Here is a 27128-nt window from a genome sequence, read left to right as displayed (position 1 = left end):
TCTCAAGCCCACTCCTGATCACACACAGGTTTCCAAATGTTTGAGGAGGGGAGAGGTTATTTGTGAGGAATGAGCATATTTGAGCTCATTTGCATACAAGCAAATCAATATTTTATCCCTCCCAATAGTTATCGTGTTTTACTCTCGCAACACCATCCTTGAGATGTTAATATTGCAGGCGCAAATATCTCAGTCCATCTGTACGGGGAAAATAAGACACTTTTATCGTCAGACAACAAACATTGATAATTAGTAGGGAGGAAAACTTTAAAACATCATCTTGTTTGCAAGCTATTTAATGTGTTAAGCAAATTTGCTTTAGTTAATGAGAAATCCACGGCTAGCCATCCCATCCTGGATCATTCTGATGGTCCAGATATGCACTTTTTGTGCACAAATTCACACATCAAAGTCAGCATCTGCTCTGTATTTGTGTATAACGCCTGCACAGAGCCTCTGCAAACATCCGGGCGAGCGGAAACAAAAAGGTACTGTAAACTTTGAATATTGTGGGATTATCTGTTACTTAATGAGGCCGTTCGATCAGACAGAGCAAATAGCAGTATGTTAATTAGTGATTATACTCAATGATCCTGAGCACACATCGCAGATATCTGTGGTACATTTATCAGTCGCCCATAGCCAGAAGCAACCAAGACATTATACAGCATCCATATCCGGATATATAAACTATGTTAATATGATGCTGCAATGAAAGTCCAATTTAAAAAAATATCTTGGGTACAATATATTTTTTTTAATGTGACTATTTTGCATTTTAGATATAAGCTCTGTAAATTTTCTTTGTTCTGTCACAAAATTAGTGAAAGCTCAGAGTCCTCTCTCATTTGCATACGCTAATTGCTCGTTCTCATCGTGCAGTATGAAGTAACCTCATTTGATAATAAGACAAGACCAATAAATCATGGACTTCATCATTAAATGAATCGCTTCCTGGGGGAATATTGATTGTTTTATCTAATTGTTTTTGTTATGTTAAAAAAAAAGTCAAATGTAAACTATTTATACACCTATGCCATTATAAGCAAGTATAAATAGATTATTACAATTATTTACATAATTATAAAAGTCTTTGTATTAATGGGGTTTGCTCATAATTGCTCATTTTCAAAATGGACATTTTCAGATGTTATAGTGAACATATTCTATATTGACATTGTCATAAAAGATTCTGACATTTCAAAATTAATTCATATATATATATATATATATACACACACACACACACACACATACATGCATACATATATATATATATATATATATATACACACACACACTTTTAAAAAAAAATATATATATATATATATGTACATTCAGGTGTTATTATTATTGTTAATATTTCAAATTTTTTAAATTAGAGTATTGCGATTTAAGCTTACAACTTTATATAATGATTGAAGCAGAGAAGAAGATTTGTTAAAGCAAGTCACCATTTAAAGCATCACCATTTAAGAGGTTTAATATTATAGCATTGCTTTCAAAATTGCAAATTTTTGCTAATGTCAACTGAAATTTCAGAACAGCTTTTATAGACTAAAAGTCAATGTTGTCATTGTCATGAGGCTCTTGAAAACTGACATATAAAAGACATCTCTACTGTAGACATGCATCACTAAAACATCAATGACTTAAATGATAATATCTTATAATCAGCTTTATTGTAGAAATCAAAACAGTAAAATAAATATTAGTTTTTGTGCAGATTTTTGGGGGCATCAAAAATGGGAAAAATTAACTTGTATATGTTTTGTTTACTAAACCTCCATGTACTAACACTGAGTATAAAAACATTAATCGAAAAAATAATGGTATTCTAACACATTGTGATTTCAATGTTGACACTGAATCACTAAACGTAGCGAGGTCCTTCTAGCAGCTAATGGTGTTCTGCCGCCATCTTCTGGCTTACGGTTGAATAGATCAATACTTGACGGCCTTTATGTTATGACATCTATTCTCAATTCGACTCATTCATTAAGTCACAATCATATATACACTGCCGGTTGCATATCGGGATTTATTAACTATTCTACGCAAAATACATTGACAGTGTCATTTGCACCACATCTCGAAATAGGCTAATTTGTTTAACGTTAGAACTCCGTTAAGGAAAATCTTGCTAAGGCTAATTTTATGGCTAGCATTCTCCTATACACACACAATTAAATGTAAGTTTTACACTTTTCGGATAATTTGACAAAGTGACTAAATAAATATTCTGTTCAAAAGTGATATTTACCTTGAATTTCTTCGGACATCACGTCTATTTCATCTCCAACTCTTCACCGACTCTGTGGTGTTGACTCCTTGGTAAACTACACTAGCTTAAAAAAAACAAAATAAAAAAAAACAATTGGGTGCCACCTTTAAATGCCAACACATTAATCTCACACCCCCCATTAATATAATAAACACCAAATAAAACATTTCCCCTTCTAGAGAAAGAAATATGTTAATTTCTGAGCTCACTCGTGACTTTTAGTATAGAAACCGGGAGACTTTTATTTTGAATGAGGCCCGGAAGTTTGGGTATTATTGTTGAGTCAGACTTCACCTTAATATACCCGACACTTCCAAAAGAAGAATGACGGCCGGTTAAAGCAACAGATGAGATGGATCCGCAGAGTTTGTCAACTACTAAATCTGCCCTTTAGACCGTTATCGACCATTTTAAGTGTTATGTGCATGTGTTTTGATATGATCGACACGCACTCTCACCGTTATATCCGTTAAACTGACAGCCGTTGCGCTTTAGGAAGGAAGCAGGAGAGGAAAAGGGACTGACTGCGCACTAAAAACACACACTCATCGGGAAGTTTACTTAAAAGGGCAAGATTGTTTTGCAACGTACTTCATAGCCACATAAACGCTCGTATTTTAAACATAATCTATTATATTTATTGATATTAATCAGAGATAACGTTATATTAGACTATGTAAAGTCCTGATTGGTTTATTATTAAGGTTTGTTTTCCGTGCAAAGGATTGTTTTTCTTGTGTTTTGCTGATCGATAATAATCGATCACATACCCCCGAAGTGATCGATCATGGCCACAGATGCAATAGCGACTGAAGAAGTCTCAAACCAGAGAGACTCGAGTGATATGAACGCTAACAAAAGTAATCCCGAATCAGACACACCCAACTGGACATCTGAGACGCAAGAAAACAGAAATATAAGTAGCCCAACATCATTATCATCATCATCATCGGTTTATTCTGGGGAAGAACTACCTGAGGACTCCATAACAGGGAATTCACTGGCGAATGGAAACAGTGGGATACGAGCAGGAGATCCACCGCAGGAAGCAGCGAGTCCAGACAATAGACAAAAACAAGGCGTGAGGACTTCAACTCCTGTGCACACACTCTCTTCACCAGCTGAACACAATGGAAGGTATTTTTAAAGTCCCTGTGAAATCATATTTGACAATCCTTCTTTTTTTATGGAATATAGCAGTGCTTATTATAAGTGGTTTATCTGTGCCATCATAATCAAAATAACATCCCCTCCCTCTTGTAATGACATCTCTTCTCTGATGATGACGTGTTTACTGGCGTGAGGGCGGGACAGCCTGTCACTCACATGAGATCGACCAATAGCAAACCACAAACATCCAATCAATTCCCTATGAACAAAATCAAGTCTCATCCTACAATTTATTCTTGTTTGAGAAGTTACATATGGATACACATCACAAAAGTGAAAAAAAAGACTATAACAATTTACGTTTCTTGACGAATTTAACATTCTCTGTGTCTCGAAACAAATGCTGTCTAGGTAGGCAGGACACTATGGCTGCGTCCGAAATCGCTTACTTCCCTACTAAATAGTAGGCGAAAAAAAGTATGTGACGAGTAGTATGTCTGAATTCACAGTACTTTTTAAAAGATAGGCAAAAAGTACCCGGATGACCTACTTCTTCCGGCGAGATTCTGAAGTGCGCATACGATGGACACTTTACTATCCCATGAGGCAACGGGAGAGGATTTGTGAATGGCAGTGAAGCTAAGCAACTGACACCGTAGGTCACGTGATAATGACAGCATGGCGAATGTAGTACGTTCAGATTACATTCATACTATATAGAACATACTTTTTTTTAGCTAATTTTACTTTATTCGTAATAAGTATCTAATCTAGAGAGTATGCGATTTTGGACGCAGCCATTGTTTTAAGACTGTCAGTGATACAGTCCATGATGAATACGGGACACTTTGGTCTCCCATGACTTTTTTTAGTCATCAAAAAACAAATTCAATGGTTTTGTTGAGAGAAGTAGTTTGATAAAATAAACATGAAATTAACATGGAAGGAAAATGAGCTAGTTAGGGATGCACGATATAGGATTTTGGCCGATATTCGATATGCCGATATTTTCAAACTAATTTTGCCCGATGCCGATACCGATACCGATATATTTGTATTTTTTTTTAAGTGCAAAAAAAGCTTATTAAAGCTTCTATTAATGTTCTCAGTCAAGAGCAGTGAGTGATTTCCTCTGTGTTTTGTTGTTTTATTAACATTAACGGGATAGTTCTCCCAAAAATTTAAATTGTCATCATTTACTCTCTCAAGTTTCTTTCTTCTGTTGAAATTATAAAAGTTATTTGGAAGAATGTGGCTAACCAAACAGTTGCTGTACTTCAGTGACTTCCATAGTATATTTAAGCACAAGAAAGAAATGAATCCAGGTTTGAAACAACATTAGATAGACAGAATTTTTATTTCTGGGTGCAGTATCTCTTTAAAGACAAGCGGCAGAATATTATTACTGTCTCTTTAAGAACTGCACGCGAGTAACGCGACGCGTCTAATATACACGCATTTGACAAGCAGATTTTCTCTGTTTGCTTTCACTTTAGACATAACCAACTTTGTTTATGTAAACCGTGTGTGTATTTGACAGTATCAGCGCAATAAGTCTCGAAAGATTAGTCCAGTATGCAGGCGCTGTGACGGCTTTAGTTCCTGTGAGCGTCGGGTGTAACGCGCTCAGAAAAGCGGATGTTAGAACAGCGCATCAGCACGTGAATGACATGTTTACCTAGCAAGACTTTGACGCACATGCAAATAATGAACTTTTGTGAATTGCGGTGTCCCGTGAGTGTAACTCTACCTCTGCGTTTACATGTGATGTGATGTGAATGTACGTCGCGTTGTACAGTATGTTGAGATGAAGGCGCCAGAATTGAACTGATAGAATGCACGATACTATGATTTTTCTTCAAAAGCAGATCGTGGAGACATTTTAATCGTCCACCGACGCACACCCCTAGTTGGAAGTTTAAGTTGCTGGCGCTCATGCTTCGTTCGCGTCACGTGCGCATAGGAAACACGCCACCCTATCGGCAAGACTCATCGGCAGAAATATTCATATCGGCCGATGCCGATGATGGTCATTTTAAGCTTTTATCGGCCGATACCGATGTTGTCCCGACATCATCGTGCATCCCTAGAGCTAGTTTATAAATGCATCAAATGTCTGAATCTTCTCTTAAATTGTGAGATTTGGCATCAAATTGGATTGAATAATCCTTACGTATTTTAATTGAATAACTAAACAATTTTACTATTAATTGAAATGCGTAAATCTGAGAAAAAAAAAGGTTGTGTAGCTACTTTCGGTTATTTGCAAACCCGTTACCAATTCTGAACTAGTTTTTATTTTATTTTGTAATTTTTTGATTATTGTTAGAACATTGCAGAAACTATTTAGACCAAATTGAATTGTGGTTAACAGGGTTGAAAACCCTATAGAAATGCAGTGATCAGCATTTTCTGAAGCAAGGTTAAAACAACTTCTTCTTTTTTTTTAGTTTCAGACTTTATTTTGCACCCTGTTCGTGGAGGACCTTTTCTTTCTGTGCTCTTATTGTCACTTAAAGAGTGGTTACTTACTTGCAAAAGGTACGCCTGCAGGTTATTTAGCTACTCCTAACAATCTCTAGGTGTGCTATACACAGTCTATTCAATCATGTCCTTTGTGCCAAGTGTGCCACTGTTATCAATTATTAATCATAGTCTAATCTGTGATCCTACTTGACAGTTTTGATTTAAAGGGATAGGCCTAGTTCACCCAGAAATAAAACAATTGGCTGGTAATTTACCCCCCCTCAGGCCATCCAAGATGTAAGTGTCTTTTCTTCTTCAGTAGAACAGTAACAAAGACTTTTAGCTGAAACTGTCATTGGTGATTCGTATAATGCGAGTCAATGGCTGCCGTCACTTTGAGAGTAAAAAAAAAAAACAGACAAGGGCAAAACAAAATTAATACCGGTGGCTCCTAAAGATACATTGAGGTCTTATGAAGCAAAACGATCGGTCTGTGCAAGAAACTGAGCATTATTTACAACATTATTACCTGTAATAAAGACTGTTGTGAACACGCTATGGACCGTTTGCAGAGGCTGTGGATTACAGGTAATAATGTTGTGAGTAAATGATGAGTAATGGTGAGTAAATGAACAGCAAATTTTCATTTTTTGGTTGTTCAGTGTCAGTGATTAGAATATAAAGTAGGGATGCACCAATATGAACATTTTGGCCGATACCGATAATTCTTTATATTTGAAAGCCGATAACCGATATATTGGCCGATAAATCTAAATCCAAATATAAATTTTGAGAGCCTGATTTCAAAAAAGTCTCACCAATAAAATCCACGTCCCAAGCACACAATTATAATGTTCTCATTCTAATTTTATGTAGCCTATATGACAGACTTGCACTGCACATGTTGCTCTGAACCGTATTTTCCTTTTTTGAAGTGATTCCAATCATATTTCAAGCAATTCGAAAACATCATGGCGAACAGTGCGCATCTGAAGTGTCTCAGCTGAAGGAAATAATCCATTATTTATCGGCTTTATTATATCAGCCAAATTTTCTTGTCGGACCGATAACAACAACATTAAAAGTGAACATGGGTATATCGGCCGATACCGATACGGTGGCCGATATATCGTGCATCCCTAATATAAAGTTACAAAATGTTAAACATAAACTAGTGCTAAGAACTAGAATCTCCTCTACCTAAATTTACGGTTAGGAGCTGCTACTGCCCTCATGTCATGAACAGAAAAGATGTTTTCGTCCATACAGTGAAAGTCAGTGGAGTCCAAAGTTGTTTTGGACCCCTTTGAAAAACATATTTTTGTGTGTTCCCTATTTATGGCGTACTCGTTTTTGCAAAGTGACACGAGAAAGCATGCGGCGTTGTGTCCCATGACAACAGTGTGAACTGTTGCAGATCTCTTCTAGGGAGGGTGGCATAAAGAGCAGCAGACATTCCCCCTGGAGGAGTATGACGGACACCACATGGATGGCATGGCAATTAGCTCCCGTCCACAGTTAACCAGTGTCCACGTCTCCCCCTCACATCTGAGCGCCAGCTTCTCTTTCAAATGACTAAACAGCTGGTGGATGAATGACTCCTTTGCTGTGCCTCATTCATTAAAGTCGGAAGACATAACAGCCTGGACTCACAAAACACACACACAAACACGCACACACACACACACACACACACACATATATACATTGTGTTTTAAACATTGGAAACTTTCTGCATTTTAACCTTTAAAAAAAAATCACTTAGTATGATGTATAAGCTGTTTTCTTCAGGGGGACCACAAGGATTTTGGATATTGCCATCTTTGTGGGGACATTTTGTCTCCATAATTTAGGGTTTGCCTGGACCACACACACACACAAATAACAGGGTAGAGTTGATGGAAAGAGATATCTTAGGTTTTTGATTGAACATGACTCAGGACGTTTGACTATGTTCACAGTAGTATACTTGTAAACTGCTGTTTTTGCAGTATGCGGTCTAAATATTGAGTAGTGCGAATATTTTCTGAATGCATGGAATATCTTGTTCATTTATACGTACGCATTCGCCAAAATATGCAGTATGCAATGAGTGCACTATATAGAATACTATATCCCACAATGCAATGCACTCAATCTTGTGTCTGTTTCCTGTGTGACAAATGATCTGGAAGCAACACAAGCAGACATTTTTAATGTTTATCCTTACCTCTTCATTGTTTAATCTGACTATTATACATTTAAAAAACGTATGGTGACACTATAATTAGGTTCTCTAAGTTAAAATTGCTATTTTATGTTAGCTATTGTGTTAACCAATGAACAACATTTTCGCAACATTTAAATGTTAAAAAATCATAAATGTTTAATATTTAAAGTTAAATATTAATGCTATTATAAACAAACATGATTTTTTTTTATTATCAAACCTAGATGTATAAATGCTTTAAAAATGTAGTTCATCATATTCATTCTTATAAATGAAAATAAACTAAAATGCAAGTATTACACAGAAAACCTGAACTTCAGGTTAGAAAAACTTAAACAAAATTGTCTTGGCAACTGAAATAAAATAAGTTGGAACGAAAGTGACAAAAGCACATAAACAAACTAAAATTTGATTGAAACTAAAAATATGAAAAAAGCTAAATGCCATAATGGTATATAAATAATACTAAAATAACACTGCTTCAAACAAACATTTGCTCCCAAACTAGCTACACCTGTTATTTGCAACCCTGTTACCAATTCTGCTATAGTTTTTATATAATTTTTTTTACTTTTTTCTGTTTAATTTAGATGCTTATTTAACTTTTTTTTCTTTTCTTTTTTTTTGCAAAATCACCCAAATAAGGGCTTTAAATTACAGTAGTCAACATTTGAAGTGGTTAAAAACCTTTCATCAAAGTTATACATGAATTTTGAACAATACCCGTTCTTGTCTTAGGATAACTGAAATTGCGTACTGCATACTTTTTTTTGCATTTTTCGCACGCTAAGCTGTACATTATTCCAAACCAGTGTTTAGTATTCTTTCATTTTGTAGTGTTTAAAAAAAAAAAGACTATATATTTTATTTTTATTAATTTATTTTAGTTTTATTATTATTTTTTTCTAGATCAAGTTAAAATGATTTAATCAAGTTAAATCTAGCTGAAATAAAATACGTTTTTGCATATTTTATTTCAATTAATGTTTATTTTATTTCAAGTAACAAAAATGTTTTTTTTTTAATGTTTTTAGTTTAAGTTTCAGCCTGAACACATCTCATGAGAATGTATTTGTTTTTCTGTGGTTTTTGCTCTTCTGTTACAGTCTAAATCATAAATCTAATCAAACATTGGATCTAGTGTTTGTTAATTAAATTTAAAAAAAAAAGATAACCCCTTGAGGAGCGTCCCGTCCTACCAGTGATCTCGCTGTGAAATGACTTTAGTTCTAGTAAGAATGGCATCTGAACCTGCTCTGTTTCCAAGAAATTAGAGCGGGTTTGTTCTTTACGTCAAAACATTGAACTTTGAACACAGTCCAAGAATTTCAGGCTTTTTCAAAGTCACCACCCAAATCTATCCCCAAAGAAGGTGAAACTCTTTCGCCCACTTCCATTTGTAAAAGAGCTTATCTCGTATGTAACAGAATTTGTTGTGTGTGAAGTCCTCAAGAGTTTACATGCCTTTGGATTTGAGATTAACGCACCAAAGAAGCCCATATGGATTTCTGTATGCCGTAAGCTGCGATACACTGCGTCTTAATGTGCAGTGGTCTTATTAGGCAGTTGCAAAGCCTTTTCAACCATTCCTCAGTAACTACATCAGTTTGAGCTCTGGGATGAATGACTATCAGCCAGTATCGGATTTTGACTTCTGGACTCTTTCAACTCGAATGTATTGGTTTTTTTAGTGAGTGAATAACAGAATATGAATTACAGTTGTTTTAAAGTCAAAACAGTTGGCTAATGGATTCATTTTTTTTCTTATCATTCTCTTCAGTTTTGAGCACCAGGAGTCAGTGGCGACCACAGAGGCTCGGCTGAGAATGGAAGGGGTTGAGCTAAAGGAGGAGTGGCAAGATGAGGATTTCCCCAGGTAGGCTTTTATGTATGTGTGTGTGTGTGTGTGTGTGTGTGTGTGTGGTAGCCGTGGGCATTTGTTTTTTCCATGTATATATTCAAGATACATTACCGTTCAAAAGTTTGGGGTCAGTAAGAGTTTTGACAGAAAGTATTACTTTTATTCAGCAACAGTATAAAGACTAAAGACTTACACATTGATACAAATGTCCTGAAAACCTGTAAATTAGTTTCCACAAAAATATTAAGCAGCAATAAAAATAAAACAATAAAAATATTAACTGTTTTCAACATTGATAATAATATTAAGAAATGTTTTTTGAGCACAAAATCAGCATATTAGAATGATTTCTTAAGGATCATGTGACATTTAAGCCTGGAGTAAAAATGCTGAAAATTCAGCTTTGCCATCACAGGAATAAATTACATTTTAAAATATATTCAAATAGTTATTAAAAATGTTAAATGCAGTCTTGAGTTTTGCATACGATTTTTTTTAAGCATAAAAAAAGTCTTGTGGTAATTAATCTAGCTTGTGCTGGAAATTCAACCCAAAAATTATTATAATGCATAACAACCAGACTATTATTATTATGTAGTTATAATATATTATATTCATCATATATTATAAATAAAATTATTATTAAAAATAAAAAACATTATAATTATTGCAGATTATACAATTTACAAATGAAAGATACTTCATCTAAATTGATTTCCTTTTTTTTATTTGAACTGCACTCTAAATAAATGTCTTTTTTTAATGATGTTTAATTCATAGCTGGAAAAAAAGATCATTTGTTTTATTTGGATGCAAACTACAATATTAAGATTATTCATAACAAATTAATAAGTCTGGCATTACAGCAAAAATAAAGACTCAAAACAGTTATACCTTGTAAATCTAATAGGATGAGCCAGATTCAAAGTAGTTGTAAAATAGCTAACTTATGTATGTAATGTGACCAAATATAAATGCAAAAATAAAAAAATTCAACTAGCCATTATTTTCTGCTTAAAGGCCCCCTGAAATCAAAATTTAAGTTTTTTAGCTCTTAGTATGAATATGTTAGCCTTAAAGGGTTAGTTCACCCAAAAATGAAAATTCTGTCAGTATTTACTCACCCTCATGTTGTTCCAACCCCGTAAGACCTTCGTTCATCTTCTGAACACGAATTAAGATATTTTTGATGAAATCTTGAGAGCTGGATCACTCCTCCATACTAGTCCATAGGCTTCTTCAGGGATTGAACTTGCCGGCCTCGAAAAGTTATTAAAGACATTGTTAAAATAGTCCAAGTGACTACAGTGGCTCAATCTTAAGTTTATCAAGCGACGAGAATACTTTTTGTGCGCAAAACAAACAAAAATAACGACTTTATTTCAACTATTCATTTCCTTCTCTTTGGGCCTCTAGTCAGTTAACGTAGTGTGATTCCGTAGAGCTACGTCACACGTAGGCTCACTATTGGCCGACGCTGGTCATGTGCGTGATGCGTGTGACATACAACAACAGAAGCTTACGCTATTACACTAGTGAACTGACTCGAGGCCCCATTTGTTTTTAACACGTTGAACAGAAAATAATTCATTGTCAATTTGGACAGCCCTAATATATACACAGTCATACTGCCCAAGCCTAGAGTATCATCTAAATTATATTACAATAAATTTGAGTTGTGTTTTTTAAATTTGGTTTTCCAGGCCACTCCCAGAGGAGGAAGATATTCAGCTTGATGAGGAGCTTTTCACTGGGTCTTCTGGTGAAGGAGCACCTGGTAAGCCATAATGATATACTCCCAATATACACTCACCGGCCACTTTATTAGGTACCCCATGCTAGTAACGGGTTGGACCCCCTTTTGCCTTCAGAACTGCCTCAATTCTTCGTGGCATAGATTCAACAAGGTGCTGGAAGCATTCCTCAGGGAGTTTGGTCCATATTGACATGATGGCATCACACAGTTGCCGCAGATTTGTCGGCTGCACATCCATGATGCGAATCTCCCGTTCCACCACATCCCAAAGATGCTCTATTGGGTTGAGATCTGGTGACTGTGGAGGCCATTTTAGTACAGTGAACTCATTGTCATGTTCAAGAAACCAATTTGAAATGATTAGAGCTTTGTGACATGGTGGAAGTAGCCATCAGAGGATGGGTACATGGTGGCCATAAAGGGATGGACATGGTCAGAAACAATGCTCAGGTAGGCCGTGGCATTTAAACGATGCCCAATTGGCACTAAGGGGCCTAAAGTGTGCCAGGAAAACATCCCCCACACCATTACACCACCACCACCAGCCTGCACAGTGGTAACAAGGCATGATGGTTCCATGTTCTCATTCTGTTTACGCCAAATTCTGACTCTAACATCTGAATGTCTCAACAGAAATCGAGACTCATCAGACCAGGCAACATTTTTCCAGTCTTCAACTGTTCAATTTTGGTGAGCTCTTGCAAATTGTAGCCTCTTTTTCCTATTTGTAGTGGAGATGAGTGGTACCCGGTGGAGTCTTCTGCTGTTGTAGCCCATCCGCCTCAAGGTTGTGCGTGTTGTGGCTTCACAAATGCTTTGCTGCATACCTCGGTTGTAACGAGTGGTTATTTCAGTCACTGTTGCCCTTCTATCAGCTCGAACCAGTCTGGCCATTCTCCTCTGACCTCTGGCATCAACAAGGCATTTCCGCCCACAGAACTGCCGCTCACTGGATATTTTTTCTTTTTCGGACCATTCTCTGTAAACCCTAGAGATGGTTGTGCGTGAAAATCCCAGTAGATTAGCAGTTTCTGAAATACTCAGACCAGCCCTTCTGGCACCAACAATCATGCCACGTTCAAAGTCACTCAAATCAACTTTCTTCCCCATACTGATGCTCGGTTTGAACTGCAGGAGATTGTCTTGACCATGTCTACATGCCTAAATGCACTGAGTTGCCGCCATGTGATTGGCTGCTTAGAAATTAAGTGTTAACGAGCAGTTGGACAGGTGTACCTAATAAAGTGGCCGGTGAGTGTATGTAATATGTAGAGACAATTATTCATTTGTTACTATGGTCAGGAAACATTGTGAAAGCTTTTGTTCTTTTGACTAAAATTGCAGCTCCACAGTCTTACGGACTAAACAGTGCAAAGAAATCTAAAAAGAAACTTTTGGCTCCGGACATCAGCCTAAACCTAGACCACAGTGAAGGCTCGGTCCTGTCTGATGAGCTGGATGAGAGTACAGAACTGGACCTGGATGATATAGACACTCCTTCAGACAACAGCAACGAGTTTGAGTGGGAAGGTATGATGGTGGTTAAACCTGTAAATGTTAACAGTCTAACATAAGGGGTCATGAACTGAGAATTCAAATTTTCATTCATCTTATGACAGTTAAGAGTTCTTTATACTCAGTGCTTTAAGTGGGCCGGTACGCACCGGTACTCAGTACCGCCACTTCCAAATATAGCTCTTGAGCGTACCGCCACTTCTCCGTGCGCCCAGAACGTGCTTTTAGCGTACCGGTACGCTCATTTGCACATCTGTTTTAATCCTTTGGCTGCGCTGCCGCTTTTCAGAGCTCCCTTCACAATGCACGCCTCCTAATTCGTCCCACCGAGAGCAGAGACTACATTACCCATACACCCTTGAGTTTTACAAGTGAAAAGCGCATGCGTTGCTTTTGCCGCTGTCAGTGTTAGCCATAGATATCCATAATAAAGGCCTTTATTATGGATATATATAGGTGTTAGCTGCTCGGTCTGGTTAAACCCCGCGAAGGTCCGTGTAAGATCGTGTAATGACGTAGGGCTAGCTCATTGGTCGCACGTCAGAGGCGCCCGCGCCATTGGATGTGCAGTTGCCGCAGTACAGCCTATGAGCAAGCCAGATGCTCAATGTGTTTTACATATAAGCTTCATTAAATCAGAATCAGAAAAGGAGTTTCCTGCACATTCACTATATAAAATTCACTGGAGGAAAAAGTTCGCGTGGCCGTCGTCAGATTTGGAAGTCGCTCAAAAGGCTCTTTCGCGGTTGTGGCTTCAGTCGACTTCAGTGAGGCGCGGTGGTTTAGGGGATCTGTAGTTCCTTCGCTCGGAAATGAAAATATGTACACTCTTGTACCTTTGATTTTATTTGGATTTTCTCTTCGTTTTTTCACTCGAAATTATGTTGTATGCTTATGAGTTCAGCCGTAGCTGATTATCCTCAGACATGCTCTAAAACTCTTTAGATACGGTTTTTCCAAAACGTCAAAGGGAGAAATGAATGGGAAATTTACTTCCGGCACCGAAGCTCTCTCGGGCTGTGGGCGGGACTGTGATGCTCCCCAGACAATAACATTTAATTTTGTAACAGAATAAAAAAATTTTTTTTTTTTTTTTTTTTTTTTTTACAATTTTGTAACAGAATAAAAATTTTTTTTTTTTTTTTTTTTTTTTTTTTTACAAATGTAATTTTACTCTGTTTATTAATGTTTTTACTCAACATTTGTGCAGTTTTTGGAGGATTTATGATATCTTTTAAATTTCTATAAATAAATAAATATTTATTTAAATAGGCTTTTTACAAAAAAAAAACAGCATTTTATGTCAAATTCACTTTATAAAAGACCCAGATTTCTAACTTTCATTCATGGAGATAACATGGATAATTTTACATGGTTTAATGTAAGATTTTTGGCCATTATTTTGAAAATGCAGTTTTAAAATAAAATAAAAATCACTTTAACCACTAGATGGCTATAGAGCTTCACTAAATGCTATTTGACTAATCAAAATATATCTTTTCACACGTTTTTCCAGTTGGATTCATATCCACATTTTGTAAATTTTATTTATGTTCAGTAGCTCTTTCTACTGTACCTCTTTCTAAGGGTATTTTTTCAATACCAATTTGCACATTTTATTTATGTTCAGTAGCTCTTTCTAGATAAAGCAAATCCACAAACTAAAAAAAAGGATTTATTATTTTTTATAAGGTCGTCTGTTGACTGCTGTTTATATAAAACCCCTTCAATATAGTTGTTGTTACCTCAGGGGAGGAGGGGAGTCAGCAAAAAATAAATAAATAATAATAGAGTACCGCCACCTCTTTTGGTCCACTTAAAGCACTGTTTATACTATAAAAATAACCCTGTAAGTTTCAAAACTCAAAACTTAGTGACATGAGAACAAGAAAAGATCGTCACATGATCAATACCATTACCTTCCAAAGGATCCTAATGCTAGGATAGTGGGGTTTTTTCCCAACAATGTGAATATCTCAGCAGTGCATTATTTGTTTGTATTCGGTACATTTCACTGTGAATTATTAGGTAAATTTCGGCGCAGGCTTTGCAAACAGACTTTTACGATATGGATCTGCCAGCAATGCCACAAACATGTAAGTAATCATGTTTATTCTAATGGCTGATCTGTGATCAGTGATTTCTGACGTATAATTATTCAAGTTCAGACAGATTATCTCTCAAAATCGTTCAAAACTGTTTATGCATCAGTAAATCAAGTGACTAAACGATCAACTTCACGTCGTTTCTTAATAATCTTATTAAATCTGTGATCAAACAGAAAGCGATCAAAGAACGCTCCCTTTCCAATCGCCCAAGCTGTCAATCACACAGCGCGAGTTTATCTGGACACTTGCCAAAACTCCCGTTATGTAATCAATGACGCTGTTGTTACACTGCACAACGAAGCTCTTACTGTATTTACATCGTGTTTGCATTGTTATTTGGTGAAAGCATTCGTGAGAGTGCAGAAATTGTGTTGCAATGATAAGATCTCTTCATTCACGCGATCAACGTGAACGTCTGTCATCTGTTCAATGCTCATCACTGCAACCTTTCATGTGATGGGAATACATCTAACTTTGCACGATTCGTTAATCTCGATAGCTGTAATAGTAAAAACGTAGTAAAAGATTTCGAGAGAGTTTCACTTGTAATACTAGCTATTTCATATGCAAAGATGTCAGCCAATCACAGCAGTGGGCGTTTACACTGAAGTCTCACACAGACACGCCCCTTCAAACAGAGCGTTCAAATCAGAGGGCTTAAATCAGGCTTGGAAAACTGCCTTTTGGTTGTAAATTGTGACAATTTTTGATGTAAAAATCATACTAACATTATAAGGGCAACCCAGGAAACATTATAAAATAATAAAATAATCCAGTTCATGACCCCTTTAACATAATCCCTAACAGCGACTAATCTAATTAATTGGTCATTTTGCAGCCATTCAAGCTCATGTAGATCCTGTAGAAATGTTCCTTACTAACAGTACAGAGATCTTTTCATGGACTGGCTTTTGTGCAATAACTCTTAGTTAAACAGTGTTATGTGTTCTTGTTTTGTTTTTCTGTCCCGCTGCTCTCTTCTCTCTTTCCTGGAAGGATTGTTTCTTCTCATTCGTTTGCGACAGGCCGCAGGCCTGCGGTTTGTGGTAAGGTTACCTGACTGGATGTTTACTCCCCGATCAAGTCCTACAGCATTGATTTATTTTTCTTTATGAGATATCACCCTTTTAGTATGGTGTGGAATGACACTACAAATCAGAGGTTATCCATTGTTTTTGTTTGAAAATTTTGATGGTTGGATTTTGATTTGTGCATGGTTTTCCCCTCCAATCTCATCAAATCTGATTTTGTTAATCAGCCTCATTTTGGTGTCCTGATCATTTTTGTTAAATCACCGCAGCTTTCCCTCCTGAAAAAAGAAGTACATTTAGCATACTTTTAAAAAGTGTACTTATTTCGAAAATGAGTAAAGTTTTTAAAGAATATACTTTAGTGCAAACTGAATGTAATGTTTTTAGACACTTAATTGCATGTTATTTACAATTGAATTCAAATGTATTCTAATAAATTTGTATTAAATGCAATTTTCGACACTTAGATAAAGTGTTCACACACTACAGTTAAAATTATAATCAGGTTATTTACACATGGTTTAGTGTGTAAAAAAAAAAAAAAAATGGGAAAAAAAGATTATTGCAACATCATGATTTCAAATGTACTTTAAAGTAAAACTTTTAATTAGTAATTATTACAAAGTGTACTTAAGTGTTTGAAGACACTGTTATGAAAGTGTACTCTTTAGGTACACTTTAGCAGCCATTTAGTTCATTAATATTATATTATCTGCAGGTACAATTTGACATGTGTATATACTGTATATATTACTATTAAGATTTGAAGTCTGCTACTAGTGCATATTAAATACAGTTAAATGTAAAGTAGGCAACTTCGGAGCGGCTAGCAATAGCAAGCTAGCTTTGAAAGCATTAGATCCCACCCTACCTTCAGAGCATCTCCAAAGCCACGCCTCCTTCGAAACACAAGAACGCACACAGCAAAGTCTGCAAAGCGCCATTTACATTTATTTTTACATTTATTTATTTTGCAGACGCTTTTATCCAAAGCGACTTACAAATGAGAACAATAGAAGCAGTTAAACTAACAGTAGGACAACAATATGCAAGTGCTATGACCCCTCTCAGTTTCATCTAACGCAGTCCATAATTTTATTTATTTTTTTAAATAGAATAGAAGAGATTAAGTGCTGCCGAAAAAGATGCGTCATCAGCTGTTTCTTGAAAGTGGCTACTGACTCCGTGGCTCTGGTTGAGTTGGGCAGATCATTCCACCAGCAGGGAAGCATGAGAGATGGCATTAAATTACCTCATGTCTCAAAGCACATGATAATAATGAACGTAAACAACTTACAGAGCTCTAGTTGTACCACCTGACTGCTGCAGATTCATTTCAGCGTTGATAGACTTGGATGTATGCATTTCCATGTCAAGACTAAGGACGTGAACCGCTCCGAGTGGAACTTCACGGGTTGACCTCTCGTAATTACGGTTACAACATGGCGTGAACGCAGCATAAGCTCGTTGTTTTGGTTCAGGGGGAACTGTAAAAGGTGGCTGTTGTTTGTGGTGCTCGGTGACTGACATCTGTCTACAACTCTACATAGCCTCATTGAACACGCTGTGATGTCTGCGTGAGCAGGTGTGCGGAGGTATGGAAATACATATGTTGACAGGCAGGTAGGACATCGGTCAGACCGAATGCAATGATTGGACGAAAAAATGTTTGGTCCTGAGACTTCCACAGATGATATACACTCACCTAAAGGATTATTAGGAACACCTGTTCAATTTCTCATTAATGCAATTATCTAATCAACCAATCACATGGCAGTTGCTTCAATGCATTTAGGGCTGTGGTCCTGGTTAAGACAATTTCCTGAACTCCAAACTGAATGTCAGAATGGGAAAGAAAGGGGATTTAAGCAATTTTGAGCGTGGCATGGTTGTTGGTGCCAGGCGGGCCGGTCTGAGTATTTCACAATCTGCTCAGTTACTGGGATTTTCACGCACAACCATTTCTAGGGTTTACAAAGAATGGTGTGAAAAGGGAAAAACATCCAGTATGCAGCAGTCCTGTGGGCGAAAATGCCTTGTTGATGCTAGGTCAGAGGAGAATGGGCCGACTGATTCAAGCTGATAGAAGAGCAACTTTGACTGAAATAACCACTCGTTACAACCGAGCTATGCAGCAAAGCATTTGTGAAGCCACAACACGCACAACCTTGAGGCGGATGGGCTACAACAGCAGAAGACCCCACCGGCTACCACTCATCTCCACTACAAATAGGAAAAAAGAGGCTACAATTTGCAAGAGCTTACCAAAATTGGACAGTTGAAGACTGGAGAAATGTTGCCTGGTCTGATGAGTCTCGATTTCTGTTGAGACATTCAGATGGTAGAGTCAGAATTTGGCGTAAACAGAATGAGAACATGGATCCATCATGCCTTGTTACCACTGTGCAGGCTGGTGGTGGTGGTGTAATTGTGTGGGGGATGTTTTCTTGGCACACTTTAGGCCCCTTAGTGCCAATTGGGCATCATTTAAATGCCACGGCCTACCTGAGCATTGTTTCTGACCATGTCCATCCTTTTATGGCCACCATGTACCCATCCTCTGATGGCTACTTCCAGCAGGATAATGCACCATGTCACAAAGCTCGAATCATTTCAAATTGGTTTCTTGAACATGACAATGAGTTCACTGTACTAAAATGGCCCCCACAGTCACCAGATCTCAACCCAATAGAGCATCTTTGGGATGTGGTGGAACGGGAGCTTCGTGCCCTGGATGTGCATCCCACAAATCTCCATCAACTGCAAGATGCTATCCTATCAATATGCGCCAACATTTCTAAAGAATGCTTTCAGCACCTTGTTGAATCAATGCCACGTAGAATTAAGGCAGTTCTGAAGGCGAAAGGGGGTCAAACACAGTATTAGTATGGTGTTCCTAATAATCCTTTAGGTGAGTGTATGTACATGTTTTGATATTTAGACCACTTCTATTATTGATTACTATCAGGATGTGAGGAGTTTCAACCAGTATAACAAAAAGTGTTCATAAAAAATGTACCTACCCTACCTTTAAGCGCACTTCTTTTTCTCATTAGCTCGGTTCCGAACCCTTGCTAGCTGCCTCGCTGTCTACATAGGCAGCTCCCTTCTAAGACAGTGTGCCAATCGAAATTGAAGTGACTGATTTGAAAAGCTCAAATAAGTTATGCTTACAGTTGATTCCTGTAGTCTTATATTAGCTTGTTGGCGACTTAATTAGATTTTAACTCACAATCGCGAGTTATAAAGTCTGAATTGCGAGGTATAAAAAAAGTGAGAGATAAAAATTGAGAGATAAAAAGAGGTAAGTTTTACTTGTTTTTTTTATTTTTATTTGAACTGTAAGTCGGTAGAGCATCATTCCCAATCACATAAATGCACACATACAGTCACTGAACTGAACCCTGAAAGAAAACAGCCCACATACAAGTATTAAATAGATAACACCTCATTATTTCCCTTGTCAGATGATCTCCCAAAACCCAAAAACACAGACCTGCTGCGTAAAGGAGTGGAGTCGGTGCAGGAGTACACCAACACAGAGGAACGGGAGGAGGGACGTCGCTGGAGAGTTTTCCGCTTTGGAGAGCAGGAGCACAGAGTGGACATGAAGGCCATTGAGCCCTACAAGAGGGTTATCAGCCATGGAGGTCAGTGACCACACATTTCCATGCCAGTGTGTCCTGTGCGTTATTCATACAAGCATGTTTGTACCATTCAGGAAGTGAATTCCATGAAATTCAAAACTGTCAGTATGAGAAACCGAATACATTCAGAGCAGTTTCATGGCATTTAGCTGCATTCTCACTTTTCCTGATTACCTTTTCAGCCAGAAGTGCCTGTTACCGTCTGTCACTCCTCTTTTTCCACTTCCTCCTTTTTGCAAACCACCAGCTGTTGCTTTCATTCTAAATGCCTCTTTTGCATTCTGTTATTTAACGAACAATTACACAGACTCTACATTGTGCTGTTGATTTAGATAGATTGGATTGGTCAAGTTGTTTAATAGCTGTAAAAGTGCAAACTAGCGTTCAAACGTTTGCCAGTGGCCGCTTTCAAACATGGTTCCCCTTTTTCACAGGTTACTATGGTGATGGATTGAATGCCATCATCGTGTTTGCTGTTTGCTTTATGCCTGAGAGCAATCAACCAAACTACAGATACATCATGGACAATCTTTTCAAGTAAGTTCTTGATGTTGTTTCTAGTGGTTCCATTTGACTTATTCTTGTCAAGAACCCTTTAAAATAGTACTCCAGTAGTCTCTGCAACATAATGATGAAATTAAGGCAAATATGTGTTGCCATTAATTGTAATTAGAGGACTGTAAAACAATTTTTTCTTCGGAAATGCAACCCAGTCACTTCGTAAACAGATTTATTCCCCTTTGGACTGATAAGAACCTGTATAGTACAGTGTTAATCTCATCTGAAAAAAAATAAAATCATGAATAATTTATCAACTACAATCAATGTTATTTCCATTGATTAGAATATGATTGACTAAATGCAATAAATATGACATGGATGTAGAAATCAGCCAATCAGATTGGATCTTATGATTTTTAATAAGTCCTGCCATTTTCATATGCATCTGCAAAGAAAATATTGCAATTCTTGGGTTATGGTCACAAATTCATACTTTTTGCAATTAAATACAGCCTTTTCCTTTCGCAGTATTGCCTTTTTTCCCCCAACAATATGCATCATGATTTTATCTCCATACTTGTGCCACCTGAGGCTCTTTTTTTGTTTTGGAGACCAATGACCAGCCTTTCTTTTGAACTAATTAACATGTCTAGGCGTATTTGAAGGTGCAGTCACATTTACCATTGTTTGGCGAATTTTCACTACAGAAATCGTCATTTCAATGGGATTCTACGCATTTGGGAAGTTCGCGTGAGGGTGAAATGTTTACCCATGCAGATTTAGAAAATTTTCAAGTGGGTTATGTGGATTTGGCTTGTTGACCAACAGAAAGCTGCTTTGTTTAAAAGTGACTTTCAAACCATTGATTAATACAATAGACAACGTACCTTTTTTTTTGTCCTTAAAAATTTGCCGAAATTTCGCTAATGTGACCGCACCTTTAGTCTCTTGAATAACTGTTTCTTAGACACACTGAAAGTGTTGTAGACAAGTCCGACTCCTCACCAGATGCATCAAACCTCAGGTAGTTTTGCAACTAACGTTTTGTGTATCATTCAGGTATGTCATAGGAACTCTAGAACTGCTTGTAGCTGAGAACTATATGATTGTATACCTGAACGGAGCCACCTCGCGCCGAAAGATGCCCAGTGTGGGCTGGCTCAGGAAGTGCTATCAGCAAATAGATCGAAGGTGAGAACTGAAGCTCTTTGACAGTATTTACTAACAGACTTTAATTTCATTTGAGTCATTTAAAGGGATAGTTCACCCAAAAATGAACTTTCTGTCTTTATCCTCACTCTCATTTTGTTTCAAACATGGATCACCCAGAAAGATGTTTAAACCTGTTCAGCTGTAAAATAATGTCAATAATGTGTAAAAACATTTCAATAATAATGATTTTTTGAATAATATAAAAATATTATGTTAAGAACAGCATTTATTTGAAATAGAATCTTTTGTAACATTATAAATGTCTTTACTGTAACTTTTGATCAATTTAATTCATCCTTGATGAATAAAGGGATTGGTTTATTTTATTTCTTCCCCCCCAAAAAAAAAAAAAAATTCTTACTGACACCAAATGTTGCAAAAGCTTTCTATTTCAGATAAATGCTGTTCTTTTGAACTTTCTATACATCAAAGAATCCTGAAATAAAAATGTGTGTAACTGTTTTCAACATTGATAATAATGAGAAATGTTTCTTGAGCATCAAATCATCATATTAGAATGATTTCTGAAGAATGTAATGTAATGCAATTTAAGAAGTAATGATGCTGAAAGTTTGCTTTGATCACAGGAATAAATGACACTTTACTATATATTAACTTAGAAATTTGTAAATATTCTGAATTAAACAAAAATTGTAATAATATTTCACAATATTACTGTTTATTTTTTTTTTATCAAATAAATGCAGCCTTGGTGAGCAGAAGAAACTTTTAAAAACATTAAAAATCGTACCGTTCCAAAACTTTCGACTAGTAGTGTGTGTGTGTGTGTGTGTGTGTATATATATATATATATATATATATATATATATACAGTGCTGGTCAGAATTATCTGCCCACTTGGTAAATATGATCAAAAATGGCTGTAAAAAGTAAATCTGCAATGTTAATCCTTTTGATATTTTATTAAAAAAAATTGCAAAAATCTAGTAGTAAAATAATTGAAAGTGGGGGGGAAATCACATTATGAAATAAATGTTTTTTCTCCAAAATGCGTTGGGAAGAATTATTTGACCCCTTTTATTAAATACTTTGTGCAACCTCCTTTTTCCAATATAACAGCTCTGAGTCTTCATAATGTGATCCCCCCCCCCACCCCACTTTCAATTATTTTACTTCAATGAAAGGTTAGATTTTAGCAAATTTTTAAAATAAAATATCAAAAGGATTAACAATGCAGATTTATGTTTTATAGCCCTCTTTGATCACATTTACCAAGGGAGCAAAATAACTCCAGCACTGTATATGTATGTATTCATATATATATATGTGAACATTTTCTCAAACTTTTAATAATATACAATCTCTGAACCCTGAAAACAAAATAAAAATGTTATGTTCACACAACATTGTTCTGTTAAAGGTTAAGGAAGAATTTGAAGTCTTTGATAATCGTGCACCCGTCCTGGTTTATTCGCACCCTCTTGGCCCTCACGAAACCTTTTATAAGGTCAGTCCTTTTCTAGTTATCTTCAGATATGTTTGGATATGAATTAATTTTCTGCAATGACCTGATATCTCAACGCTGCTTTATTCAATGCAAAACTTCCAATTACAGCTCAAAATTTAGCCAGAAAATCAAGTATGTGTTCAGCCTGACAGACCTGGCTGAGCTTGTCCCGATGGAGTATGTTTCCATCCCAGACTGTATTAAAGAGTAAGTATCCCTCTAGTATGCTCCTCCTGCCTGTTAAGAGCACTACTTCCTGTTTTTTTATAGGAAAAATCTGTTTTGTACAGTACATGCATTTCACTGAACAATGCTAAATACCTAAATTACCTTCCATACTGTTTTCTTCTCTCAGCAGTATTCCGGCTTTGTAATTATTTTATTGAAAGTCTGATCTGCTGCTAAGTACTAGCTGCTGTTGGCTGTGGTATCTTCAGAAACTGTCTATGCCCTAACCCCTTCTCCCTGCCTTTCCTCTAAGGTTTGACGAAGAAAAAAATAGGAAAAAACGTAAAAGGTATCTTTATTTTCATTCCAGAGATCCCTGCCAGATCTCTGTAGACTTCATCTGAATTTGCACGAAACTAACAATTAAGCGTTTGGCTTTATTAAGTGTCCACCTATACTTGGTCATTGGCCCAAAATTTGCTTTTTGAGCTTCTTTTCATCCTTGATTGTCATTCATTTTTATTCTGTGTGCCATCTAACTATAATTATGTTGATTGTAATGCAGCTGTTTTGCACTTTTTGATTTTACATTGAGCACGATTTGTCACATTTCCTAAGCAAAAGGTTTTGACTTGCTCTGAAATTACAGCATTGACCTTTCATTATAAAATCCAGTGAGGCAAGCTATATTTCCTGTAGTTTTTGTCCTATCGTTGTTACAGTTTCAGATCCCTTGCGGTTATCAACATAAAAAAAAAACCACACAACTAAGGCAGTTGATATCTTTATAAGGTTTATTTATTAGAATAATTTTTTTCTTTAGTTCATTTTGGTAGACTCATTTAGTTTTATACTAAAAACAACTTATTTTTGTATGCATATACTATACACTCACCGGCCACTTTATTAGGTACACCTATTCAACTGCTTGTCAACACTGAGTTGTTGCCATGTGATTGGCTAATTAGATATCTATGTATTTAGGCATGTAGACAAGACGATCTGCTGAAGATCAAACTGAGCATCAGAATGAGGAAGAAAGATGATTTGCGTAACTTTAAATGTGGTTGAACTGGTTGGTGCCAGACGGGCTGGTGCCAGACGGGCTGGTCTGAGTATTTCAGAAACTGCTAATCTACTGGGATTTTCACACACAGCCATCTCTAGGGTTTACAGAGATTGGTCTGAGAAAATATCCAGTGAGCGTCAGTTCTGTGGGTGAAAATGCCTTGTTGATGTCAGAGGAGAATAGCTAGACTGGTTCAGCTAATAGAAAGACAACAGTAACTCAAATAACCACTGGTTATAACCGGGGTCTGCAGAAGAGCATCTCTGAACTCACAACATGTCGAACCTTGAAGCAGAACACACCGGTGACAGTCCTGTCAGATAAGAATAGGAAACTGAGGCTACAATTTGCATGGGCTCACCAAAACTGGACAATAGAAGTTTGGGAAAACGTGCCTGGTCTGATGAGTCTCGATTTCTGCTGCGACATTCGGATAGTAGGATCATAATTTGGCGTAAACAACATGAAAGCATGGATCCATCCTGCCTGGTATCAACGGCTCAGGCTGCTGGTGGTGTAATGGTGTGTTGGATATTTTCTTGGCACACTTTGTGCCCTTTAGTACCAACTGAGCATCATTTAAACACCACAGTCTACCTGAGTATTGTTGCTGACCATGTCCATCCCTTTATGACCACAGTGTTTCATCTTCTGATGGATACTTCCAGCAGGATAACACGTCATGTCACAAAGCTCAAATCATCTAAAAATGGTTTGACAATAAGTTAATTATACTGAAACTGCCTCCACAGTCCCCAGATCTCGATCCAAAAGAGCACTTTAGGGATGTGGAGGAACAGGAGATTCGGATCATGGATGTGCAGCCGGCAAATCTGCAGCAACTACATGATGATTTCATGTCAATATGGACCAAAACCTCAGATTTTTTCAAATGGGGTTCAACCCAGAACTAGCAAGGTGTACCTAATAAAGTGGCCATATATAAATAACACTAATAATAAAGTGGGGTGGGGGACCGAAGTGTTGTGTAGATGGAACATTAGACGCTAGTGATATTCCAAATCTGAGTCATCCAATTACTGTTATTAATTCCATTCAGGTCTTTGGCCAAATGCACTAACTTGCTTGTGTTTGCAATGAACGTCTCACAGATTTCGATTCTGACGTTCTGTCCTCTCAGTTCTGCCACTGTTAGTATGGTATGTGTGACCATACTAGTAAATCATAGTTTATGGTGAAGGATTTGAACAGTTAAATCACGGGTGGTTTACATGCATGCCTGGCTGATGGACATTCTCACTGCTCACTGCATGTCCCACTGTACACGTCGCAGAATGCATTGTGTAAAACTCAAAGTAGGGACAAGACGGAGAGTTAAGAGTCGGAGTACACATACATTGTTTTCCATAGGCAACACCTTGAAAACCACCCACACCAAGTAAATTACAAGCTTCATAAATTTCATAATTTTTTTTTTTAGCCAGTTTGTACAATGAATGAACAGTGCAGAATCAACTGACTTAAGTTGCACATGAATTGATTTAAATGCTTGTTTTTGCTTGTATAACAATGTTTTTAACTTCAATCGAAAAGTTGTCTTTGTGATCAAACTAAACCTTTGATTGTAAAGTCATGAGACCATCTTTTTGTTGTCTCTATTGAATTATGTGGTACTTCTATTGAAGTGTTGGTATGGTTTTTCCCCTTATACTGTTATCATCACTTGTTTTCCTTCTTTTTCTTTTTAGTATTGACAAGGACATGCATGGAAAAGTGGAGATAGCAACTGCTGCAGTGACCGAGTGAGTTAGAAGAAGAGTTGAAGAAGCTGGATGAATAAAAGAATATATTGGCTTTCTTTTAACTGGAGAACGCAAGATCTTGATGTCAGAAAAGTGCCTTTTAAAGGAATATTTCAACCCAAAATTCAAATTGTTCTCATTTACTCACCCTCATGGCATTCCAAACCCACATTACAGTTCCCCCCCTCTGGAACACAAAAGTAGATATTTAGCAGAATGTCCAAACTGCTCTTTTCGATAGCCGGGGTCCCCGTTCACTTTCATTGAATGGAATAGAGCAACTTGTACATTCTGCTAAATATCTCCTTTTGTATTCCACACAAGAGTCATATGGGTTTGGAACGACATGAGGGTGAATAAATTATGTCCGATTGTTTTTAATTTTTGAGTGAACTATCCCTTTAAAGCTTTGACTGCCTGTTACTTTGTGATCTTTTTTCTCTCTGTTGCATTTGTGTGCCAAACACCTGTAAGATGATATCTGGTTTCTGTGTGTTAAACATTTTAGTAACCTTTTATGTATCATTTCAATAAGTAGATACTGTCAACATGTTCTAGTTCCTATATCTTGCCCTTAGTTAAGGCACTCTGTTTTCGAACTAGTCGATGCATGTCTTCATTACATTTAAATGTCTATATTTATATCAAAAGGTGATAAAGGAGAAAGATTAATATATTTTTATGACTGAAATGTTTTTTTAGGGCCACAATCTGGCATTGTTTGTCATCTGGTCACTGAACATCTCATAGTTATACCACATATTGTTTACTGCTTTGTCTTGTTTGATTTGAGGATGTGGAGAAATGTGGAAAAGGGACAGTATGGAATCAATCAAAAATGTATTGAACCAGTAACATTTTTCCAATTCACCTTCATTAATGGTTTGGGAGGGTGGGGTTCTTGTATGTTACGTTTTTTTGCAAGTAAACTTCCACACAAAAATCACATTGTCATCGTGA

General features: G+C 36.8%; 1 protein-coding gene across 2 annotated transcripts; it reads left to right on the top strand.

The window, feature by feature from the left end:
* The first annotated feature begins 2551 nt into the window (after positions 1-2551).
* bnip2 (BCL2 interacting protein 2) lies at positions 2552-26199 on the top strand. 2 transcript variants are annotated; one of them, XM_056264941.1, is made up of 11 exons: positions 2552-3421; positions 9850-9945; positions 11634-11707; positions 13031-13216; positions 19808-19990; positions 20422-20524; positions 21548-21679; positions 23082-23168; positions 23277-23375; positions 23650-23685; positions 26115-26199. In XM_056264941.1, the coding sequence occupies exons 1-11, from the start codon at positions 3072-3074 to the stop codon at positions 26170-26172; spliced, it is 1404 nt and encodes a 467-aa protein (XP_056120916.1). In that variant the 5' UTR covers positions 2552-3071; the 3' UTR covers positions 26173-26199. The 2 variants fall into 2 exon arrangements, with proteins under 2 accessions (XP_056120916.1, XP_056120917.1); XM_056264942.1 differs by lacking the exon at positions 23650-23685 and having other exon boundaries at positions 2553-3421.
* The last annotated feature ends 929 nt before the right edge of the window (positions 26200-27128 follow it).

This window comes from Rhinichthys klamathensis, unplaced genomic scaffold (assembly GCF_029890125.1).
Source record: "Rhinichthys klamathensis goyatoka isolate OS25496 unplaced genomic scaffold, OSU_Roscu_1.1 h1tg000228l_1, whole genome shotgun sequence".
NCBI classification, from domain to species: domain Eukaryota; kingdom Metazoa; phylum Chordata; class Actinopteri; order Cypriniformes; family Leuciscidae; genus Rhinichthys; species Rhinichthys klamathensis.
Note: the sequence above shows the minus strand (reverse complement) of the source record. Positions and strands in the feature narration are given on the sequence as shown.

Bases quoted from the DNA above. Each gene is read 5' to 3' on its own strand.
- bnip2 (XM_056264941.1), top strand. From the start codon at position 3,072: ATGGCCACAGATGCAATAGCGACTGAAGAAGTCTCAAACCAGAGAGAC. The intron at 23,376-23,649 runs GTAAGTATCCCT...CTTTCCTCTAAG, and splicing joins ATCCCAGACTGTATTAAAGA to GTTTGACGAAGAAAAAAATA. The intron at 23,686-26,114 runs GTATCTTTATTT...TTTTCTTTTTAG, and splicing joins AATAGGAAAAAACGTAAAAG to TATTGACAAGGACATGCATG.